At 41.1% G+C, this 22,376-nt stretch overlaps 1 protein-coding gene across 8 annotated transcripts in view; it reads right to left on the bottom strand.

Annotated features, from left to right (window-relative positions):
* The window catches only part of STXBP5 (syntaxin binding protein 5), a 109,534-nt gene extending 87,566 nt beyond the window's left edge, over nt 1-21,968 (bottom strand). For 5 of the 8 annotated variants that reach the window (XM_055713098.1, XM_055713101.1, XM_055713103.1 and 2 more), the window contains exons 1-3: nt 21,702-21,967; nt 21,078-21,476; nt 19,169-19,266 (exon numbers count right to left, since the gene is read on the bottom strand). In XM_055713098.1, the coding sequence (XP_055569073.1) occupies nt 19,169-19,266; nt 21,078-21,230 (251 nt within the window). In that variant the 5' untranslated portion in view covers nt 21,231-21,476; nt 21,702-21,967. Of the gene's footprint in view, nt 1-19,168; nt 19,267-21,077; nt 21,477-21,701 lie in introns of all 8 variants that reach the window. The other 3 variants (XM_055713096.1, XM_055713097.1, XM_055713100.1) reach the window with 1 other exon arrangement.
* Nucleotides 21,969-22,376: the final 408 nt, after the last annotated feature.

The raw sequence follows: 22,376 nt of genomic DNA, 5'->3' as shown, positions 1-22,376 counted from the left end.
TATTAACACTGGTAAGGGGATAATTCAGACAGTGTTAGATTTCCAAGTACCCACAGTCCAGTTCAAGACTGCAATAGGATGGAAAACAGATCTTCAACAGTAAAACACAGCCCAAGGCAGTTCCCTTATGCACCTTCCCTGAGTTTTTCTAGTAGGCACTTCACTAGATGGAGGGAAGGTATTACCTTGCAAAACAGTTTCTGTGAGATTTTTGATACTTTAGAGAATCTGCTCATCTTTTGGCCTCGTGTACTTCCAATTCCTGTTAAATACTTCAGGCCATGCTCATCTGCCCTGCTTTTACAAGAACGTTTGTTTTACTTGTTTGTCATTTGCTAGCAATTTCTGAGCCTGAAGAGCTATTTTGATCAACTTTGACAGAAGGGAAGAAGTCTTGCAGATAATACTTTGCCATAAATTTTATGTGAATAGGTAGCTAAGAGGGAAGAAACCCAGCTTAGGCCCATATCCCAATCAACAGGAGAAAGGTGGCACTGTTACCTCAAAATCCTAAAATAGGGGCTCTGTATAAAATGCTGCAATCACAGGAAACATTTTGGAAGTTGCAACATGCAGGAAATTATACAAGCTAAAACCATATGATACCAGGTTTCACAGATAAAATGCCTGTTTCTTTCCTCTAGATAAGAGTATCCAAAATAATGAATAACCATATATTACAACTCACTTCCTGTAACTGAAACTGTTCCAGTTCCAAGGGAAGAGGAAACCCCATTCTTCTCATATGATGGCTTGAGGGAAGTGTTACATACAGCAAACCACACTTTTGAGCCCTCCAAAAATGCAGAGCTATACCTGCTTATGCTGCTCAGCACTTCCAAGGTTCCTCCCTTTAGCTTAACTGAAATAGCTAGCAATAATTCTGCAAGAATGATAGTCTTAAATGCACACACTGAAATTTAATAGTTTGACCTGATTTATTAGGAGCAGGGAAAGGGTTAGGGGGTGAAGAAAGCTGAGCAGTTGTCTACACTTCCTCCACAGTCAAGGGAAGGCTGCAGAAGAGTAGAAGTTTTCCTCTGCAGTGCTGCCATCTTTTCCTTCACTACCACGCTGCTCCCCAAATGCCATGAGAAGACATTCACATTTCCACTGTTCCTCCTCCTTTTCTTAAATGGTAAAAAGGCGGCAAGGTAAAGAGCAAGTCTGCACAAAGGTGTGCTTGAAGAGAAATACCACCCGGTTCCTCAGAAAATTACTACCTTCAAAATCACAGCTGTTAAAATACAAGACTAAGGAAGTTTGAAATTTTGAATTTTTTAAGCAATTTGGTTCCTATTGGAATCCTCAGTAACTTAATTATACATGAGTCATTCCAAGAAAGCAAAATGGCTGCTGCTTAGGTAAAAGTATTTAAAGACCTAGCAATCATACACCTTCCAAATAAAGTAACCTCTACCATCATCACTAGTCCCACTACTACCCCCACAAGTAATTTTTTTTTTAAAAGACATACACAAAAAAAATATCAAGCCCTCACTGTTTGAAGTAGACCACAGTCCAGAACTTCACTGAGGTGAAGCTTGAAGTTACAGATGTCAAATAGACAGGGTCTCCCACCTTCTCTAGGGAAATTTCCAGCTGTGACAAACCGTGCTTCAGAAATGCCATAACATGAAAATATCCAGGGGTTCAGACAAAAAAAAAAAGTATCGTCTGTAACAGAACTCCTTATCCAACCTCAAGATGGTTTCTAAGCAGCAAATCCAGATCATTAAAATTAACATGGTACTGTGGCCTATTCAGTTCAGACCTGGTTTAAGTCAGGAGAACCTGCACTGACACAGTATAATTCACTGCTTAAAATGTTTTGATGAACACATTTGTTTTAATGTTCTGAGTGTCAGACAGCTTTTTCTACTCAGCAATAGAGAAAATGAAATTAGTTTTGAAAGTTCAGTTCTGGAGCCTTCCATCAAAAAACACAAGAGGAAACGCGCAATGTAACTCTCAGCCAGCTACTGCAACTCATTGGAGTTGTAGCACATGAAAGTTATATGTGCTCTATCTACATGGTGAGGACTAAGAAACACAGGAGGCTCAGATATAAGCTAGAGTAGTAATCATTTAAATTGGTATTTGTCAGACAATCACCTGTGATGTTCCTCAAACATTTACATGGGGAAAAAGGACAAACGCACAGGGGAAAACTTGTTTCAAAGATTTAGCTAGGAAAGTTTGAAGAAAATAAATCCCATCTTTACAAGGTAGCATTGTTTATTTCTTCTTTGAAATGTTAGCATAACAGAATTGCAATCAAACAGCAACAAATAATCCCATTGTATATTTACAGTGGTCAGTAGCTCTGTGTGAATTAAAAACAATAAGAAAAACATGACTTCCTGATGGTAAAGAATTCCACCAGAGCTAAATTCAAGTCACATATGTATTTAGAAAAAAAGCTAAGGTCATTTTCTCTTACAGATCTCAAAAGAGAATCTTTACTGGCCAACTGAATGCAGATTCACTTTAATTCTTTGAAGCATTACAAGTCTGGCAGTGTTTTGCTTGCAAAGTATCCCAACTTCTTTTGCTATAAAGGACTATAAAAAAAACTGATTGATACACTAGCACTGCAACCTGAAGCCTGATAACTCCTCATTTTTCCCCACAAATGCCCCGTTTCCAACTTCAGCTTCCAGGAAAGGCTGAAAGTAGTAGGCCATTTAACCAAGAGTCACCTACAAATCCCCACACACATTCCAAGTCTGCCCTAACCTCTAAACTTGGCGAGTCCCCAGCAAACAGGTAGTCTTTAAATTCACTGTACGGTAACAAGGCTATAGAGTCAGGGAAAAAAAACAAACAAAACCAAAACACTTCAACAAAATTAAGTCTTATCTGTGCTCACAAGCCATATACATACACAAATTTGATCCTCTTGAAGCAGAGGGAAAAGAGGAAGGAGTTAAATCACTTGCCCAAGACCACCCAAGATGGCCTCCTCCAGGATGGATACATTCTTGAAACTATACATGGATGAAAGCTACAATTAAGTACCAGAAGCAGCATTGTACCAAAGCATGCCTAAAAACTGTAAAATAGTATTTTTTAAGAATCACTCCATGAGAAAAAGAAATTGGTCATGTATGGACACTGAAAATTACGTATGTTTAAGATAAAGAGACTAACTAGGTTTTTAAAGACAAGCAGAGATTTCGATTAACCAGTAACTTCCAATAATTCAAAATAGCAACTATAAAAGGAAAAAAAATTCATCATATAATCATCTCAGAGTGAAAAGAGGAACATTAACTACTGTCTGGTTGTACAAAGCCAGGATGAAGTCTGTTTTATTAAAACCCGTCATGATAGACTGATACATGCATTCCAGTCAAACATCAGCAAAAATAGTATGCTGAATGGCATTTATTAGTAGTCCTTTAAAAAAAGGCAACCAGAGAACTAACACACCAAACAATAGCTGTGACCAGCACTGAGCTACTATGGTACTTTCAACTACTAAATATTTGTAGTAGTTCTTTAGGAGACTAAAATAATATATCTATAATGATTCAGTATCACTCATATAGAATGCATTTACACTGATCATCTTTAAAGATTCTCCATTAATACACTAAGGTAACACTAACAAGTATTCCCAGTTGAGTTTAACTTCCTCAGAAGTGAAGTTCCCCCAAATTAAGTACATTTGTATAATTTATAAGTATATGTTTTTAATGTACTATAGCAGACAATTAGAGGTTTCAGAATACAGAAGATCTTCTATATTTGGATATATTTTTTTTATGTACAAACTATGTGGACAAAGTTTTCAAACTATGCATTTAAGTATTTTATCTGTTTTGTAATTGAAATCTGCCAATTTTAAGTTTGATATTAAATACAATTTCAGGAATATTTTTAAAAGAATAGTCTCTTTGAATGAGCTACCCATGCAGCAGGTGAGATTATATTCCTAAAAATGCCCATCCATTACTCTATAGATTAGAACAGTGTTACTAGCACCATCTTTGTCAAATTGGATACAACTACCGTATACATAGCACATTATGACATTTGTAGAATGGCAGAAAGTAGTTTTTCCACTTTAAAACTTACTCAAGGCAGTTGCTTTCTGATCTCACCAGCACACTGTTTTAATTGCAACAGTAACCTCCACTGCAGGCAAAAAACTGAAAGCAGAAAACATTACCAGATCACAATGTGATTACCACACAAGTTTTCAGGACAGCTTCCTTAATGTTAAAACTCACCCTTACACCATACCACGACATCTGGCATTTTAAGTTTTACTGTATAGAAACAGTTTCATCAACTATTCAGGCAGCTGATAATTTTTGCTGCTTAAGCAGAGTTTATTTCCTTGCTAACAAACCACAGAAGCTGAGAAAATGTTAAATTGCATTAACAGAAATTATTTACCATGTGAAGTGCTGAGCTGAAGTCAGGAAGTCTGTGCAACCATACTGTTGAACCACTTCATTGTTACAGAATCTCTCTGAGAGGAGTCAACCAGACTAGAAGTACAGGAGCCACCACACTGATTCAAACCAGAGGTCCATGCAGCCCAGAACTGTCTCCTACAACAGCAATCAGCTTTATTTAGGAGAGCTCACAAGCCTGTCCACATTTTTCAGCCTGTTCCCAAACCAAACCCTCCCAGTAGATTAGCTATGTAAAACCTTCAGCATTTACCTATTAAGACTTGTGTCTAAATTTGTCTATTCCCTTCCTAAATGCACCAGTATGGCCTGCCAACACTGTTTCATCCATGCCCACAAATACTAGTCTGAAAATAACAAGTAGTGAAATTCTAAAAACTTGTTTTTTATTTCTTTAAAATCAGTCTAATAGTACTTTAGTGAATGCTCCTTAGTTTTTGCACAGCAGATTTGCTAAGTGACAGCTCAGCATGCATTTTAACTGGTGTCCTCTTGATTTTACAGCCCTTGATCATATTTACCCCTTCTCCTCCTCTCTAAACTGAGGAGACCAGGCATTGTTAATCCTCTTTTAAGGCAGCCACCCTATTCTCACTAATTCTAGTTTCCCCCTCTAAATCCACATCACTTAAAATGCAAAAACCGTGAAAACAGACTCAAAACGTGGACACAGTATTGTTCTATGACAGCAAAATGCTTCTTTGTTGACCATGTTTTTCCAAGCTTGTTGGGCCAAGTCGAAAAACCAAGTTTCAGTAGATGGTTCAGAAAAAAATACATATCCACTTATCCACCAATTTGAAGCTTTGTACTTAGCTGTGATCTTTATGTCTCAAAGATCTAACTTAGGCCTATTTTTCTTTTATTTATTGTGTATATTACATACAATATAGTACATTAAATATGTTTCTAAATACATAATACACTAAGTATTATACATAATCTCAGTAAACGTCATCTTGAATTCAGATCAGTGAATTACTATGAAGTTATACACAAAAAACCCCACTTATGATCATTTTGGTAGTATTACTGGAACTGAATTAGTGTCTCCCAAGTTTCTGCAGTCTGGCTAGGCATCAATTCACCTCTCCCCACCCCTGCCCAGACAAGCTCAAAAATAGGGAAAGACCACATTTGTAAAGGACAACCCAACTCAGAAAGCCTGTAGGTAGGCAACAACCAAATACTTTCCTCTTCCTGGTTTTAGAAATGATCCTTCCCTTAGCGAAACCCTTTTAAAGAACAGCTAGTCTAAGTATTCTGCCCACGCAAGGGTGCACCAGACACAGGTAAGTTAAGGTCACTTTTGAGCACTTAAGTGAGAAGAGCCTATCCACAACCTTAATAAAACAGCAAGGACCTCTACAACTTCTGTCTCTCAAAATGAAATGCAGGCAGCTCCTGTTTGCTAGATTAACTGGTGACAGCGATCACCTCTACTGCTTATTATGCTAAGGAAGATAACCTCACCCTCGGGTGCAAAAGTAACAACAGCATCATTTTTAGCTATTTTATAATGGAGAGTACCCATCAAGACAATATTTTTAGTGACTACTCGCATTTGAGCCACACACCATTGCATTTCTGGCCCCTTTGGTATAGTAGTTTCTGTTACCAAAACAGAGCTAGCTTTAAGAAAAGTCCGCTGCAAATAGAAATCAGTTCTGCTGCAAAGTAGGGGACCAAACAGACACAGATCCATTTGAACATTGATCACTTGCTCTCCAATTGTAGCTATGCACCAGTCATGATATCTATGTATTTGCAGATCTGTAAAAGTTAAGTTTTTATTTCTGCAGAGTTGCATTTGCAAACTACTGTAACAGGGGCCTTTACAGCTGTTTGCACTACACTGAATGCATTACAGGTGACTTTCCTGCATTCAAAGAGATGCATTTACTAAGTTTCAGTCAGGTTATCTATAGAAATCCAAACTGTTTGCGTCTTTTGATGTGCTGCTTCTCCCACTGGGTGTTGCCAGGTGAAAGAACAGATTATCAAAGGTTAGTAAAGTTTGCTCAGGACATGCCACCTCTTCCTCATCTCTTTTTTTTTTTTTTTTTTACAGTATTTGATCTGTAAATTTTGACAGTGATCATATGGGGAAAAACCAAACACAGTTCTTTTAAACTGCCATAGCTCAAAAGTTAAATAGTTTTTGTCCTTTACCATTTGGTTTTCCCTAAGAAGAGAAAGAATATTATAAAAGTTAACTCCTACTGCCTCTTCCTCACAGCATCCTCTAAGGCATGTACAAATCCCATTCTATTTTACTTTTTTTACTAACCCTCTGACTATTAACACAATTAGGACTGTATTCACAGTACTTTCACAGGCAATGTCTGATGAACAAAAATAAGTAAAACAGTCAAGTTCTAGGCAGCCAAATATACTGTGGGTAACAGTTTTTGGACCTATGTTTCTGCTTAGTGTTTTTGTTTTTTTTTTTAACTGAAAGATACAGAATTAAGTACAAAACAAGTTTAATAAAATAGTATTCTTTGTGAGTGGCTGCTATTTGAATACAATTTCCTTTGGTCAGCAACACTAAAGAAAATATGGCGACTTTTACTAGTAAGACTGTGTACTTTAAAGAGGTAGGCTACCCAATCTTTTTTCCAGGTTAGTAACTCAGCAGGATTTCTTTCCTAAGAGTTATGTTTCCCACCTAATTATTTTAAAGAATGAAGGGATATTCACCATGACAGTAAGAAATCATTATTTAGTCACTTAAATGGAAGTTTATCCAGGGCTTTTTTGTAGTGACTTTCCTCTTTATCTGACATTTAAGGGTGGCTGTGAAACTAACCTCCCTGTACAAGTTTACTGCACAAGTTTGGAACACATGTAAAAGGGAATGCCAGGCAACGTATCGCTCTGCAGCCCATTCTGCATATTAACAAGCATCACTAAAGCTTAGTAACTGTACTTCTAATAGCAACACTACAAAGTTCAGTCAAGAATGTTTTTCAACTGTGAAGATGAACATCTGCTCTGTTTAACACTGTAGTAAGATTGGATAGAGCATATGCAAAAAAATACAGGCATACTAATCCCATCAAATTGACATTAAGTGATCACAAAAAATTGGCGTTCTATTATTTTCCCTAATGAGAAAACAGAAATATGCAAATTGCTCTCATCCATTTGCTGCTACTAACTACAAGTTGGTGTCACTAGGTGGGAAAGAAGCAGAACCTTTAGTAAAAAAGGTTACAAAAAACATTGGGTATCAGCTGGATTACCTCTTCAGTTGGCTACTCTTGAAGCGTTAAATATATCATCTTAACATGAAACAAAGATCTAATAACGTTAATCAAATACATACAGAGTACAAGCCTGGCAGCAGCTTCAAGAGGCTATGGAATGCAATTCTCTGCTTGAAATAGCATGAATCACATAAAACAGTAGCTTGCTAAGCACAAGTACAAAGGCTTTGCTTCCTTTGGATCTGCATCTTTTCTTTAGTTCCCTGGTTTCTGAAGTTAATACAGCTTCTGTGAAGACTTCACACAAGAATATAGGAGCAGAAGGCAATTCGTTCTTGGAGAATCCATGGGATACCTCATAAAAGGGTGAGTTTGGTCTATAGCCTTTCTTGAGGGAGAACCTAATCTCTCTCCACCAGTATTGCTGTTACGAGCACTGTCTGGTTTGAGTGGGGCAGGCTAAGACTTATTCTGGACAGGGAAGCAGTGGTCACTGAAACTGTATTATCTCAATTTTAGAAGGAAATTAAGCTTCAAGTTGCCCAAAAGAAATCAGATTGTTACTACCTTTATAAGGTACTTACAAAACAAAATCCCATGACATTCAGTAAAATGAATAAAGTAGCCTTCACTTATTTCTATCAAGATACAAACGTCTCTGTAGAACAGTAATCATGTAGTTGATTTTTGCAAACTGCAACACTTCAGACTGCATTTTAAGCATTACAAGATCAGCATCTTTTTTTTTTTACAAAAAAAATTGTTTCACATGTTGTTTTGCTGATTGACTGGATACCAAGCAAAAATGAATTCCAGACCAAATAAATGCATTTTATTATATTACAGTATAATAAAGGAAAAATAGCATGCAATATGCAAAAAAGGAAACAGTACTAGTTATTATGCAAAATATGATAAAATAGTAATAGACCTGAAGCATCAAATCATTACTGCAAAGCGTTAAGGAGACTAAGAAAAGGATACATCACCAACTACCACCTTAACATCATTCAGGCCCACACTTTGGCTGGGAAACACCATTGCAGCCAGTGCCAGAAGCCTCTCAGTAACTGGGAAAATTCCCATGTGGTGCATCCACCTGTAGGTGAGGCTTCCTGCCCAGTCCTGGAGCTTGCCCACCTTTGTACTCAGTGAAAAACAAGAATAGCTTACACACCTAGTGTATGTAAATTTAAGTTTAGGCTAAGTGCAGGCATGCACTATCTCATGATTCATAAGGTTCACACATGCCAGGGATGCTGGCCAGATGCCCAAGCGTGGTGGAGTTTGTCATGACACAGCTGCACACAATAATTATTGTCTGGATGGTCCTGCTCATATCTTGCTTTTCAGGGGGCTCAAGGCAAACACCATCTGCTCATTAAATCTGTCCTTGAGCTCCCTGAGCTCACTGTCCAAGTTAAGCGATCCCTAATTAAAGACAAAAGACTTTCATAAGCAGTAATCAATTTAGCAAGTTTTCACCACATGTTTTAGTTAGCTCAATCAGCATAACATAGCATTCCTTAAAGTACTTAATCTTACACTTTTGTTTTCTAGCAGACACACATTCCAAGTTTCATTTACTTTCACTATTCTTGACACTTAAGATAAAATTCAAAGCAAATGAAAAACCCCGAAGAACCACTGATACAGAGTAGAACTGTGGACAAATGACTAGGGAAGATCTATTTGTGAACTTCAGTGAAAAATCTTTACTAATACAATATTAAAATCAATCTTAATTCAGCAATTGATATAGCTACCTCAACACAAGCATTATAAATAAATAAAAAAAATCTAGTTAAGAGAAGTTTAGGATTCAAAATAGACTGAGTCTTTGCAGGAAGTGATTAATTAGAACAACTAGTATGAGACCAAGGTTGTCGTCAAGTTGTACAGATCTAGGACACAAGAGCAGTTTTGGAATCTCTTCCCAAGGAGATATTTTAACTGTAAGACAAAATAGTTCTCACTTGTGAGAGAGTGTCTTAAACTGAACATCAGTGTGTCAGATCAGGCTAAATGATAGCCGCAGAAAGAGTAATCTCATGAAAGTGTTGTAAAAATCAAAATGAATCAGGATTCAGTATGAGTCTCTGGAGGCTAACAATTGCTGCATGTTTTAGAAATCTACTAAATACTCTACCACAGTCCTGACTGGTGAAATATTTCAGTTTTAGCTATTTCCAAGACCTTAATTATTTTAAACTGTGCCTAAGTTCAGCAATACAAATATCACTGTCAGATATTTAAATTATATCATTAGATCTTCACCTGTATTTGCACAGCAAGTCAACGGTAGTAACTTAGTGCTCCATTTGACAAACATGTAAACTGTATTATTGTCATGAAGTGCTTATGATAGAAGTGTTGACACGAAGAATTTCACCCAAGTTATCACCAGTTGAATACTAAGAGGCTATGCTTGATTATCATTGAAGTACCAATTACAATACCACAACTTAAACTTAGGGGTCAGCAAAATAAGGTAACATCAAAAGCTGCTGAAAGACAGCACACTGGCAGTGGGTAAGCAATGCAGTCGTGTATGTACTTGTGAACCAAAACCCACAAACAGCTTCCTCAGGTAAACAAATAAATAAATACACTTCATGTCAAAGAATTAGATCTTAGGAAAAGTAGTCTTGTCTACTTAACCAAGTGCACTTTGCAGAATTAAGAATTTTGGTTTTTAAAAAAAGTTATAATGATCAGTTTGATGGTATACTCCAGGATGGGCCACATTAAGAGTAGTAAGAGGAAAACAGAAGACTCAAGAGATTAAAGATAAAGAGCTACTGCAGTATTAACTCTCTCAAAACTGCTAAGGACTATTTTTTCACAATATGAAACCACTGTCCTTAATTTTAGCTAACTGGTAAAGTGAACTGTTTCCAAAATACACATCCTCCAGTTTGCTGTTTTTGCAGTTATTGCATCCAGAATGCAATAATTTACAAGTTTTAATTCTGTTTTTCACTGAGCTTCTTCATAGACAACCCTACAGAAACAGATGTGCTGTGGGAATCCTGATAAGTAACATGGGTTTTTACTGTTCCGCTAAAATGAGAAACAAAAACAGTTCCAGAAGAGTAGCAGTAAATATGTAAAATAACTGAGGGCAATTCTACTCACCTTAAAGGTAACATGTAAAAATACTTATCTTTGCCTTCTGAAACCTGTGTAAAAATTGAGGGCTGGACACTTAGAAGTAGTCTAACACAGTCAGAAAACTTCTGTCAAACAGGAAGTTTTGTTAGGAAGGGTTTTGCATCTTGATTTGTTCTTTCAAGCTTTATCATATCTCGAATCATGAGCTATTTCTACTTTTCCAGACATGACCTTACCGAAAAGGCTCATGTCTTCTCCTGCAGCAATAATGCTATTTCAGTTCTAAAAGCTCTTCCACAGTAACTGAGAAAGAACAAATCCAGTAAAATGTGGAATTAAGAGCCTAGTGACTTGAGCACCATATCAGAAGTCTGAAAGCTTAAGCTGAGTCCCTGTCACATTTTACCCTTACATCATCAAATCACCAATCCATACCACCTCAGTGTTTCACAAATAGCTAGGACATAAAAGGAAACAGGCTACACTAGTGCTACTGTAACACCTGCAGCCTTGCAAACTTGGCATGCTTTCCAAAAACATTTACCTTTCCCAAGCTCACTATGACCCAGCAAGTTTGAAGCTGCAAGGCTATATCCACTAGGCTTCTCCTCTGTCAATTACAATACTTACAGGGAAGAAAAGTTTTCATTCTGAAGTCCATTTCAGTAAATTGTAGTATTAGATATAATACAGTTATACTTCAGTTATTTTTGAACAAAAGCAATTACTACTAAAAGCCATTTAGTAGAATTACAGTACATGCAACAATACTTTAGATCAAAGACCTGGTGCAGCACAGACTTATTGACAGCCACAGTTGCTCTGAGGTGCACCTGTTCCAGCATGGCCTTATCCATAGGCCACAATGTCTTCAGAGATAGATCTGCTCCGGTGTAGCCTTACCTACAGCCACAGTCCCTCCAGAAGTAAACCTACTCCAACATGGCCTTACCCATGGCTGCAGTCTCTCCAGAGGTGATCTGCTCTGCCATGGGTTTATCCATGACCATACACTTTGAAGTGCTCCAGCATGATCTCATGCACAGCTACTGATGCTCCAAGATGTACTTCTCCACTGTGGACTTGTCCTTGGGCCAAGAACCCTTCAGAGGCATACCTGCTGCAGCATAGACAAACACAGCCACAGACACTCCAAGATGTACCTGCTCTGGTGTGGACTTACCCATGGTCACAGATGCTTTGGGGTGTCCTGCTCCCACACGGGCTCACCCACAGGTCACAGTCCCTTCAACTCAAGTTCACTCTGGAGTTCCAGCCTGTCTGGTACAGCAGCACCCGAACAGCAGCGATGCCCTGGCCATCTGCCAGCCCAGGTGCATCACCATGGCTGCTATCAACATGTTCCCAGGCACAACGCAGTAAGGTGATAGCAGTACAGCGAGCAGCGAAACCAAAAAGCAGCCAGTAACGAGCACTAGACCAATATACAGTAAGGCAAGCAAGCCCCACAGCAAGCACAGCAGCCTGCCAATTAATTGCTAAACAAAAATAACATCTATAAAATTGACCTAGCACATTCCAATCAAATTTGTTACCTCTTCGACCCTTCAAGCCCCACATTGGGGCTTTAACCCCAGCTGGCACCACCTTGCTGCTTCCTCACTCCACCCCTGGTGGTATGGAGAATTGGAAGGGTAAGAGTGAGAAAACTCATGGGTTGAGATAAAACCAGCTTATTATGTAAAGCAAAAGCTGTGCACGCAAGTAAAGCAAAACACGGAATTCATTCACCAGTTCCCATCAGCAGTCAGGGGTTCAGCCATACCCAGGAGAGCTGGGCTCCATCACCCGTAACTGTTACTTGGGAAGACAAACACCATCATCCAGGTGTTCCACTATCTTTTCCCAGCTTTATATGCCGAGTATGACGCCATATGGTATTGGAATATCCCTTTGGTCAGCTGGGTCGGCTGTCCCAGCTGTGTCCCCTCTGAACTTCTTTTGCATCCCCAGCCTATTTGCTGGTGGAATGAGAAGCAGAAAAGGCCTTGACTCTGTGTAAGCACTGCTCAGCAGTAACTAATATACCCCTGTATTTTCAACACTGCTTTCAGCACAAATACAAAACATAGCCCCATACTAGCTACTACGAAGAAAATTAACTCTACCCCTGCCAAAACCAGCACACCAAGTCTCCCAACAAGCATAATCACAGATCTAAAAAGTACATGATCCTATTTATTATGAAGAATTCAATAATAGCTTTCTCTGTGTAGCACTAACTTGGTATAATCCCATACACTTAAGGGTTACATATCTCATCATGGCATTTTGGCCTTATTTCATTTCAGAATATCTAAAGATAATTTATTTTCTTCATTTAGGGAATGAGGATTTTTCATTGAAAGAAAGATACAAGACAGCTAATGATTTCCATGTGAACTAAAAGCTGGAAGATATTACAAGAAATGTGGTCATGTTAAAGGAAACGGAAATGTGATAAGATTAATGTACATTTTTAAGCAAAGTAGTTTTCTTACTTAAACTACTCTTTGTAAATTGGATGGCAAGGTAGCCAAGAAATATTTTATTAACAGATAATCACAGAGTCTCTCTGGCATGACACTACTGAAATATTTTTAGTAGCTTTACTGATGTATTCTTCCCAAAACAGGAAGATTTGTTCGAAGTCCAGAAGAAAACTGGCAAAGGTTGAGATTTTTCTCTTCAGTGTACAAAAGCCAAAACCCCCTGGCAATCCACAAAACAGTAGTTTAATTTGACTTTGGTATATTCACAGATTAGACAGAATCACAGAATCATTTAGGTTGGAAAGGACCTCCCAAGTTCATCTATTCCAGTCTCCCACTTGAAGCTGTGCCAACTTCAGATAGGTGCTTGGTTTGAAAAACATGCAATCTTTGCTCTGCATGCTGTAAACACAGCTTCAGCCACTGCCCTACTGCCCTTTCTCCAGAAGGGAAAAGAGCAAGTGTAGAGCTACTTAAAGCAAACAAAAAAACCCCCCGTCACATGCAAAAGCCCCCAACCAAATACCACCTACATCATCTTAAGTGGATGTTTCTGTGATAGGAGTAAAAAAACCAACCCAGACAGACTGCCTTGCATAGTCTGAATGATCCAAAGGAATAGTATTTTTAATAGATATAATCAGATCACAAGTTTGAAATGGAATTTTCTTAGAGCTTCAGGGAATTTACTTGAATTTTTCGGTATACATCTACAGCAAAACTATCCAGATGCTGCTACATAAACATCTCATAACTGCATGGAACCACATATCCAGGCTTTGAGCTCTTTCGATCAAAGAATAACAGTTGTGATTCTTCTCACACAGGCCAGAGAACAGAAGTCACAGAACAAAAGTTTTATACGCCTCAAATACATGAAAATGTCATTCACTTACAAAGTCATCTTTCACTGCTGATAAGAACAAGGGGAAGTGAACAGATGCTGATATTGAGAATGATTGGGATCTTCAGATATTTAACGACAGAACGATGAACAATCTAATTTTTCTCCTTCCCATGAACTGGGTTTGCAACAGGAAACTCCTCCCCCACTGAACTTTTTAATTAAGAACCTATTCAGCTTGGGAATAGAATCATAGGCACAATTTGGTCTGTGTGGAAGGCACAACACTTACTCTACAGGTATCCCCTTTATTTTCAAGAATTTCTAGTGGAAATGGTCTTTCTTTTCAGAATTCCCTCTATCAAAAGAAAGACTGAGTTTCCAGCTTCAAATGAGTATTTTAAAGGCATGAAGCACCAATAAAGATATTGCATTCATGTTGGCAGACAATCAAAATGTGTCTCATTTGATATACTGTCCTAGTTTTGCTATTGAGAAATTAAAGCACAGAAAACTGAATAAACTTGTTTAAGATGGAGCAGTTAAACAGCAGGGAGCAAGAGAATTCCTTCAATTTTTCTGCTTTAGCTTCAAAGCTTATTCTACCTCCTATAAAAACAAACAAAAAAGCTCAGCCAACTATTAAGTCCAGAGCCCCGTACAATTACTAAATTTAAAGTTCTCAGCAAAGAATATCCTAAAGGCAGACAAATCCTGAAAAAGACCATTTCACCTTTCTCAAACCTCTGTGCAGTTTAACTGCTGCCCCATTCAGATCACATTCAACTTCTGGAGGGACTTTTAGGCAGAAGAGAAAAAACAACAGACAGCATGAAAGCAGGGCTATTGCCTATGACACCAAATGCTGGCAGGACATCACGGGGTGAAGTCTACTCAATTACACCATTCAGGTAAGTTTAATCTTGAGTACTTATACTCTGCTCTAACTCCTTAGAAGGTTTTGATATCTGCTGGGAAAACAAAGCACAGCCAATTATTCACAAAACTTCCTAAAGACTACAGACTATGTGTCCTGCTGCAATGGTTCAGGTATGCACAGGAAAGAGGCAAAGCATAGATTAATTTTTAACTACTTGATATTAAGACATCTGAGACAGGAGATCAAAAGGTGAAAGCCACCCTGGTAACAACAGATAACTCCCTTTAAGTATGAAGAAAGCCAAAAATACTGTCCTGCAGTGACAAATGAGGCCACCAGCAGCTTGCACTGACCACTGCAGTTTGAAATCTTTTGCAAGCACAATTGTTACTTGTAGGGAACACATCCACAAGCACTCAGCACTGTGCAGAAGGGTGAGCCTGAGGCAGAATTGCCACACATAAGAGGCAGGCCACCAGCCAAGGCTCAAACACCTCAAGCAGCTGTAACTGAGTCCTCTGATCAGCACCACAAACTCAGAGGAACAACTGGATCAGTGTGAGCAGAAAAGCGTGGGTGTATGCAAGAAATAAATATAAGATTTATGTCACTTAGCACTGTGCTTCTCCTCTTGTGCCTACCTCACCACTCAATTTCCCCTGCAATACAGAAAACAGAACCGAAGAGCTTAACTATTTTCCACAGATTCTACCGTCAGGGAGAGGGTCCTATCAGCTGGCTGTTCTGTAGTCAGGAGTAGCAGGTCCAGCATCTGCCCTCCCTCCAAGGTTTCTATTTTACTAAGCTATACTCTGTAACCTTCCCACATACACAGCAACAGAACCAAGTTGCTGTCCACAGGTGAAAACAGAACAGACCCTTTGTTATTAAATGTTAAAAATGTTCCTTTCCACCGAGGGCACTAAATACTTCTCTAATTAAGGATAATACCTGAGCAATATCAGCCTGCCTCAGAAACACTTGTTAAAGTCTCCTAGTTAAATCAGAGTTTGAAATATTTCTAAGTAACCCTGGAAATAGAATCAAGGGTGGGTTGTTGGGTTTTTTTAAGAAGGAATACAAAGGATACACCACTCAAGTTAGCTCGTCTGCAATCCCAAACTGTAACTTTGGTGACTTACGAGGTTTAGGTTTTACACTAAAAGCAGTCTCCTAATATTTTTATTGATTTTGCCCCCTCTTAAAAGTGTGAAAAAAGATCTAGAACCAACGGCTGCTCATGAACACGGAATAGGAAAGACCTTGCCTCTGGCACACTAAGTCATCAACTCCATAACACTCCTCCAGTTTTAACCCATCAAGCCTAGACTCAGGGACAAAGAATATTAATAGAGTAGTAATTCTACTGCCAACGCGGTTAGTGAAACATATCAACTATAGTTTAGGTATTTCCATTTCCACAATTACTTTGTGGATTCAGAGAATTCCATACAGCGTTGATGTTATTTTGTCTTTATTAATCTCCAATTGATAAATATACCACGTCAGTGAACTTCCAGTATATCTGTAACCACAGATTTTGGTTTTTCAGAAAAAGCTTTAGTTCTATTTTCACATGTCATTGTATCAACACTAGAGACAGCATTTAGTATTTGTGTATAAATTCTCTGTTCTCCATTGGTGGTTACAGACTCCTCAAAACAGAATGAGATAAAAGCGTGATTAAGAAAATTCCTACTCATATTAATCTGTTCTAATCAATACTGGTTTTGAATTTAATATAACAAAATTGCAGACTTCTCAAATACAGAGAACATGCTCTGTAAAAGGGGTTAACTGATAAATGGCCCAAAGTCAACCAGGACTGTAACATTAATTTTTTCATATTTTAATGTAATCTAAAAGAGGTTAGCTAATTTCTTAATTTAAGAATACTTTATAACCTTCCTAATTAAAAACTTGCTTTGCAATTCCTCAGATCACTTACATGCAACAGGAAGCAAGTGAAAACTCAGTAAGATGCACCTATACTTGAAGATGCAAGGAAAACACTAATATCCAGCTCCCATTTGCTTGTAGGCAATGAAAGAAGCATTCTCATTCCTTTACTTTTATATTCTTACAACATGAATGCAGAATAAAATGACGATTGACTTATGTCCCACTTTCAGGATTTATTTCTCAATGAATACCTCTTCACTTACTCTCAGTCTTTCCAGTGCACACCTTATTTCAGTTAAAACACTTCTGCCGCACTAAAGAGTAAAGGGCTCCCATTTTAATGAATCCGTGCACATAATTCATTGTTCATAAAAACCTTAGCAGGTAAAGCATCCTGTAGGTCAACAAGCACTTTTCAGTTGTGTTTTTATCTTTGAGCAATAGAATTAAATAAGCACTTCGCAAGTTTTACTCCTTCCTAAAGGGTGCTTTTCAAACCTGCTTCACTAGCCAGAGTCTGGTTTTACACTGAAATGTGTCTGAATCTATCCCTTCTGCCTGCACTCCTCCATCTCGAAGAGGAAGTAATCACAGATTTATCTTCTGCAGTGTTACTAGGTTAGGCCTATCAGCTGAGGCTGAGAGGTTTTAACCAGTTCTTCCAAGAATCAAGATCTTTATCAAGGTACTGAGAAGCATATTCTTCGCCATGAAGTTAGGGGAGCACCAATGTTTCATCCTCTGCATGAAACTTCTTCCCTTCCCTTAGGAAACACATTTTCAGTCAATGTTACTACTTCATCTCACAGCAACTGTTTCTTCCCTCAGGATCGTACAGCACTTCTCCCAATAATTTAGAAAGCAATTCACACTCTGAGAACTCACAGGTGTAGTCATGGACAAGTGCCAGTACACAGGTTTTACCAATTCATCATTATCCACATCGCAACATCACATTGCCCACAGTTACAGGTAAGTTCTAAATAGGTACATTTTGATGTCTCCTTTTCCTCCAACCCAAATGCTTACTTTTATCTCTCTTCTCATCTATTCTACCAATATGAGATCTGATACCAATACCAGCACTACCCACCCACAATTCATTCTTCATTTAAATCAACTTTATCACATTTTAAAACCAAAATCTATAGAGTTTAGGGTACTTTCAAATACAGCACTAAGAACACTGCATGGTCATTACCATTACTCATACTCTGAATTAAGAGATCTTTGGAATTTATAATAGATGTTATTACAGAAGCCATACAAGCTACTTCAGACTCTTCTTAAAGCCTTGGATTTGATAATGGAAGTTCTAATTTTTCAACCCACAAAAGACGACCCTCTTAAGGCAATTAACCTTACAGACAGAGTAGCGATGTTACAGAAGGAAATAAGAGGTCTACTTGCAGACTGATATAAGCAAAGGAAAAGATGAGATTCACCTACAGTTCAAAGAGGATTAAGTCAATTTTTCTAGCAAGGTGGCCTAAGGCTTACCCAAAAAGGTCAGAGTTCAGTCAATTTCAGGACAACAGATAATTCAATTCATTGTCTTCTGCTGAAAAGTAAGGTTTGGGCAATGGCAGTGTGGATAAAGAATCTACAGGGCATCTTCTCTTAAAAATAAAAGTTTAAACACATATGTTTTTACATGGCTTGGATAGTACCATATGCCTATGAACATATGGGCAGTTCACTTTTCAGTGAGCAAAAAGAAGTAGGGTTACTGGTGCTTTATTCCACAAATTCATCCTGCTCGTCTCAATCACTTGGAAACTGTAAAGTGAAATACAATTCCTGTACCTTTTAGTGTCCCCACTTGAAACCATCTTTTAGCAACACAGAAGCAGTAGCAGGTAACTACAGTATTACAAAGCTTATCTCAAGAACCCAGAAATACCCAAAACCCACCACCCAAAACCTCCCCAACAAGCAGCACAGAATTTTTCAATCCCAGAGGGTACAGCAGGACAATGAAACAGAGCTCAGCCTAGGTCTCCTTCAATTCGCAGTCAGCTGCTGTAAGCTGTCAACACACTAGTAACCCTCTACAAAACGTATATATTAACTTGAGATAATGGGGACTGAGCAGCCATAGCTCACATCATTAACACAATGTGAACTGACACAAACAACAACCAGAACAGCCAGGCCACCCACCAAGAGAAACCAGGGTTTTCTTCCTCCCTTCCTGCATACCTGCTTCCTACAGACTTCTGAATGGTTCCAGCAGCTGAATCAAAACATCACTTGCATGAGGTGCACCGAATCTGCTTCAGAATATAAAAGGATACAGCCTTAGTGCTCCAGTCTGAGTCCCGATGGCCAGTATTTTCTGAACCGGATCAAATGCCAAGGCTGAAGGTTGATAGGGGAAACCATGGCGTACAGTCTAACAAGTCAGAGCATTGCAGTAATGATGGACAAGCAGCAGACCGAAAATAAACAGAATCAATATTTTGTGTTAGGGAACAGGATTCAGTGTTAATCACAATTAAGAAAGGAGCTATAAAGCATTTTAACAACAGACTGAGAAAGTCAGCTGTCTTACATGAACCAATTATAAATTTTTTTTAAAGTCACAATTACTCATTCATCCTTGATCAAGTGACAGTCATACTTACTAAAACTTAATTTGAACCTACATTTCTCCTATACAAAGATTGTATCAACTCAGCATTTTTTCAACCACCTCATTCTCTGAGTAATCTTGTTTTCAGCTATAACAAAGGCACTTAACTATTAAGGTCTCAGATGTTCCTAGCAAGTCTGGCAAAGCCAGACTTGTCACTAGAACTATTACAAATTACTAGACTTGCTTTTCTGCAGATCACTTCAGTTTTAGTCCAAGAGGCCCACATGACAGTGCAACCTGTCTCAGCACATTAATAAAAAAACCAAACACAACCCAAGCTCCATATAACCAATCTCTCTCCCCTCGCTTCCCCCAAAGAGAAAAAACAGCTCCCAAAAATAGACAAAACCAAAAACCACCCCACCAAATAAAGCAAAAAAACCTTCACCCTCAACCATGGGATTCTGTCTTAATATGCAACTATCGACACATTTAGCTTTATGATTAGCCAAGACTAATTTGGTAACTGACCAAACAATAACTCCACTTCTCAGGCTGCAATTAATCAGAACTGAGAACATAATAAAAAGTGTCACCTACTCTTATTTCCTTTACAAAATGTACACAACATAAGCCATACAAATGCCAGCTTTTCCATTTCAAAACCTTTAGTTTAAAGCAGAGTTATGTTAGAACCTTATAAATGCATTGGAAGCTTCTGATATACTCCTTTTACTTCACTGAAGTTGCAGACATACCCCACAACTCTCAATATTGCCAGTTAGATTTTATTGGCTGTGAAACTGCTCTGCTCGTTTCCATGTCCTTCCTGAACAACTTGCAGAAGTGGCAGAAATGCCTGCAAAACTAGATAAAACAAGGAGGAAAATCCACAAACAAGCTCACCCATATCAGGCTAGGCCATGAGTGCATTGTAAAGATAAAAACGGGTATTGATATTCAAATCAGTTTTTATTCCTCTTGGTACAGCTGGTGAATTAATTCGCTGCATCATTTTCTGAAGTGTGCAGACACGAACTGCAGTTACTGTATCACGCACAAGCAAATAAAAAACCCAAGAACTTTTCCTCTGTCTCCAGAGATTTGCAATAGCAGCATCGGCAACTTGGCAACACACTGCAGCGAAACCACCACAAACGTCTACAGCCTTTTTCAGGCGCAAAGGAACACGATAAATCCATTTGCAAATAATGCAGAGCGACAGATTCCCCGTCCTTCGGGCCCATTAGCAGAGGCTTCTACTCAAATGCCGCGATAATCAGATCTGCACTACAGCTAGGTATGACTCCTTCCCCCAGCCATCCCACTCTCTCTACGAAGCCTTCGTGAACACGGTCAATATTAGCACGCATGAAAGAGCCTAGAAGAGGACAAACCCTGAAACTCTCCAGGAAAGATGACTACGGAAATCCATGAGACCTGTACAGCTACACCCACCGCTTCCTTCCCTTCTCCCCACCACCCCCCAAAAAAAATTAATATTCCAACAAGTAAACAGGAGCGGCGGGGAGGCTCGGCGCGGTCGGTACCGAGAGGCAAAGCCCACAGAGCCCACCGCGGCGGCGCGCCCCCCTCCCCGGCCGGCTCGGGCTGCAGCGTGCATTCACCTTGCAGAGCTGGAAGTGCTCGGACTGGAGCGTCTCCTGGATTTCGGTCTCCCGGTTCCCCGCCTGCTGCTGCTGCGCGGCGGACGACGCCGAGGCGGCGGAGGAGACCGCCGTCAGGCCGTCCAGCACCTTCCTGATGTTAAATTTCCTCATGGTCTTCGGCGGCGGCGCTGCCCGCTGCCCCGGCCTCGCCGCCGCCCGCCGTGCCGCGCCGCCCGCCCCGCAGGCGGCAGACGAGCCCCCGCCGGGGAGGGCGGTGCAGGGGCGGCCCGCGGTCGGGGGCGCCGCGCTCTCCGCCGCGGGGCAGCGCCCCTCCTCGGCCGCGGGGAGGACGGCGAGGCGTCAGTCCGGCAGCGCAGGGGCGCTCCTCATCGGGGCCCGCGGGCTCGGAGACGGAGACTGGAGCCAAGCAAACAGGAGCCGGTCAGCCCACCAGCGCCGCCACCGCCGGTCCCGGACTCGCCGCCCGCGGCCGCTCCGCGCCCCGCGCCCTGCCCGCCGGGGCGCACGGCTCGCCCCGGGCCCGGCCGGCCCCGCCCCGGCCGCCCCTCCCGCCGCCGGGAGCGTGCGGGCCGCCTCGCCTCTCCGCGGAGCCCCCGCGTCCCCCCGCGCAGCCCGCCTCACATCGTGGCAGCCGCGGCCGCCGCTGTCATCCCTCTGCGTGCGTGCGCCTGTGGATGTGTGCGTGCGTGTGCCGGTCCCTCCCGCCGCCGCAGTCTCTCCCCCCTTCGCAGGCGCCCGCCCCGCGGCTCGGGCACCCTCCGCCTCCTCAAAGCTGCGTGTGCCGCCAGCCAGTCACCGGCGGGGCTTCTCCCGGCTGCTGCCAGCGGCTACCACCGCCGCCGCCCGCCCCCACGACCATCCTCCTCCGCCTCCTCCTGCCGCCGCGGAGGGCGCCTCCCCCGCCTCACGGTTGCTCCCCCTTGCCTGACAACGCGGAAGCGCAGCGCCCCGGGAGGAGTGGCGGCGGCGGCGACTGCCGCGGCACCCTGCCTCGCAGCGGCGGGGCGGCCGCGCATGCGCGCTAAGAGCGCCGGCACCCGGATGTGGCGGTGCCAGCTCCCCCCCGCCGCTCCGCGCGGGGGCCGGGGCGCCGTGAGGGGTGCGGGGGGGCGCGGCCGTGAGGGCACCGCGCCGGGCGTGAGCTGGGTGTTGGCCTTCGGCCAGGCGGAGGCGGGAGCAGGTAACAGGTGGCGGCCGCAGGCTGCCGTGTGCCGCCCCGACCCTGCCGCTGGCCCGGCGCTGGAGGCGGCTCCCCGGGGCCGGGCGCCTGGGGAGAGAGTCGCGCTTCGCGCGTGG

This window comes from Falco cherrug, chromosome 6 (genome assembly GCF_023634085.1).
Source record: "Falco cherrug isolate bFalChe1 chromosome 6, bFalChe1.pri, whole genome shotgun sequence".
Taxonomy (NCBI): Eukaryota; Metazoa; Chordata; class Aves; order Falconiformes; family Falconidae; genus Falco; species Falco cherrug.
This window is presented reverse-complemented; position numbering and strand designations above follow the sequence as displayed.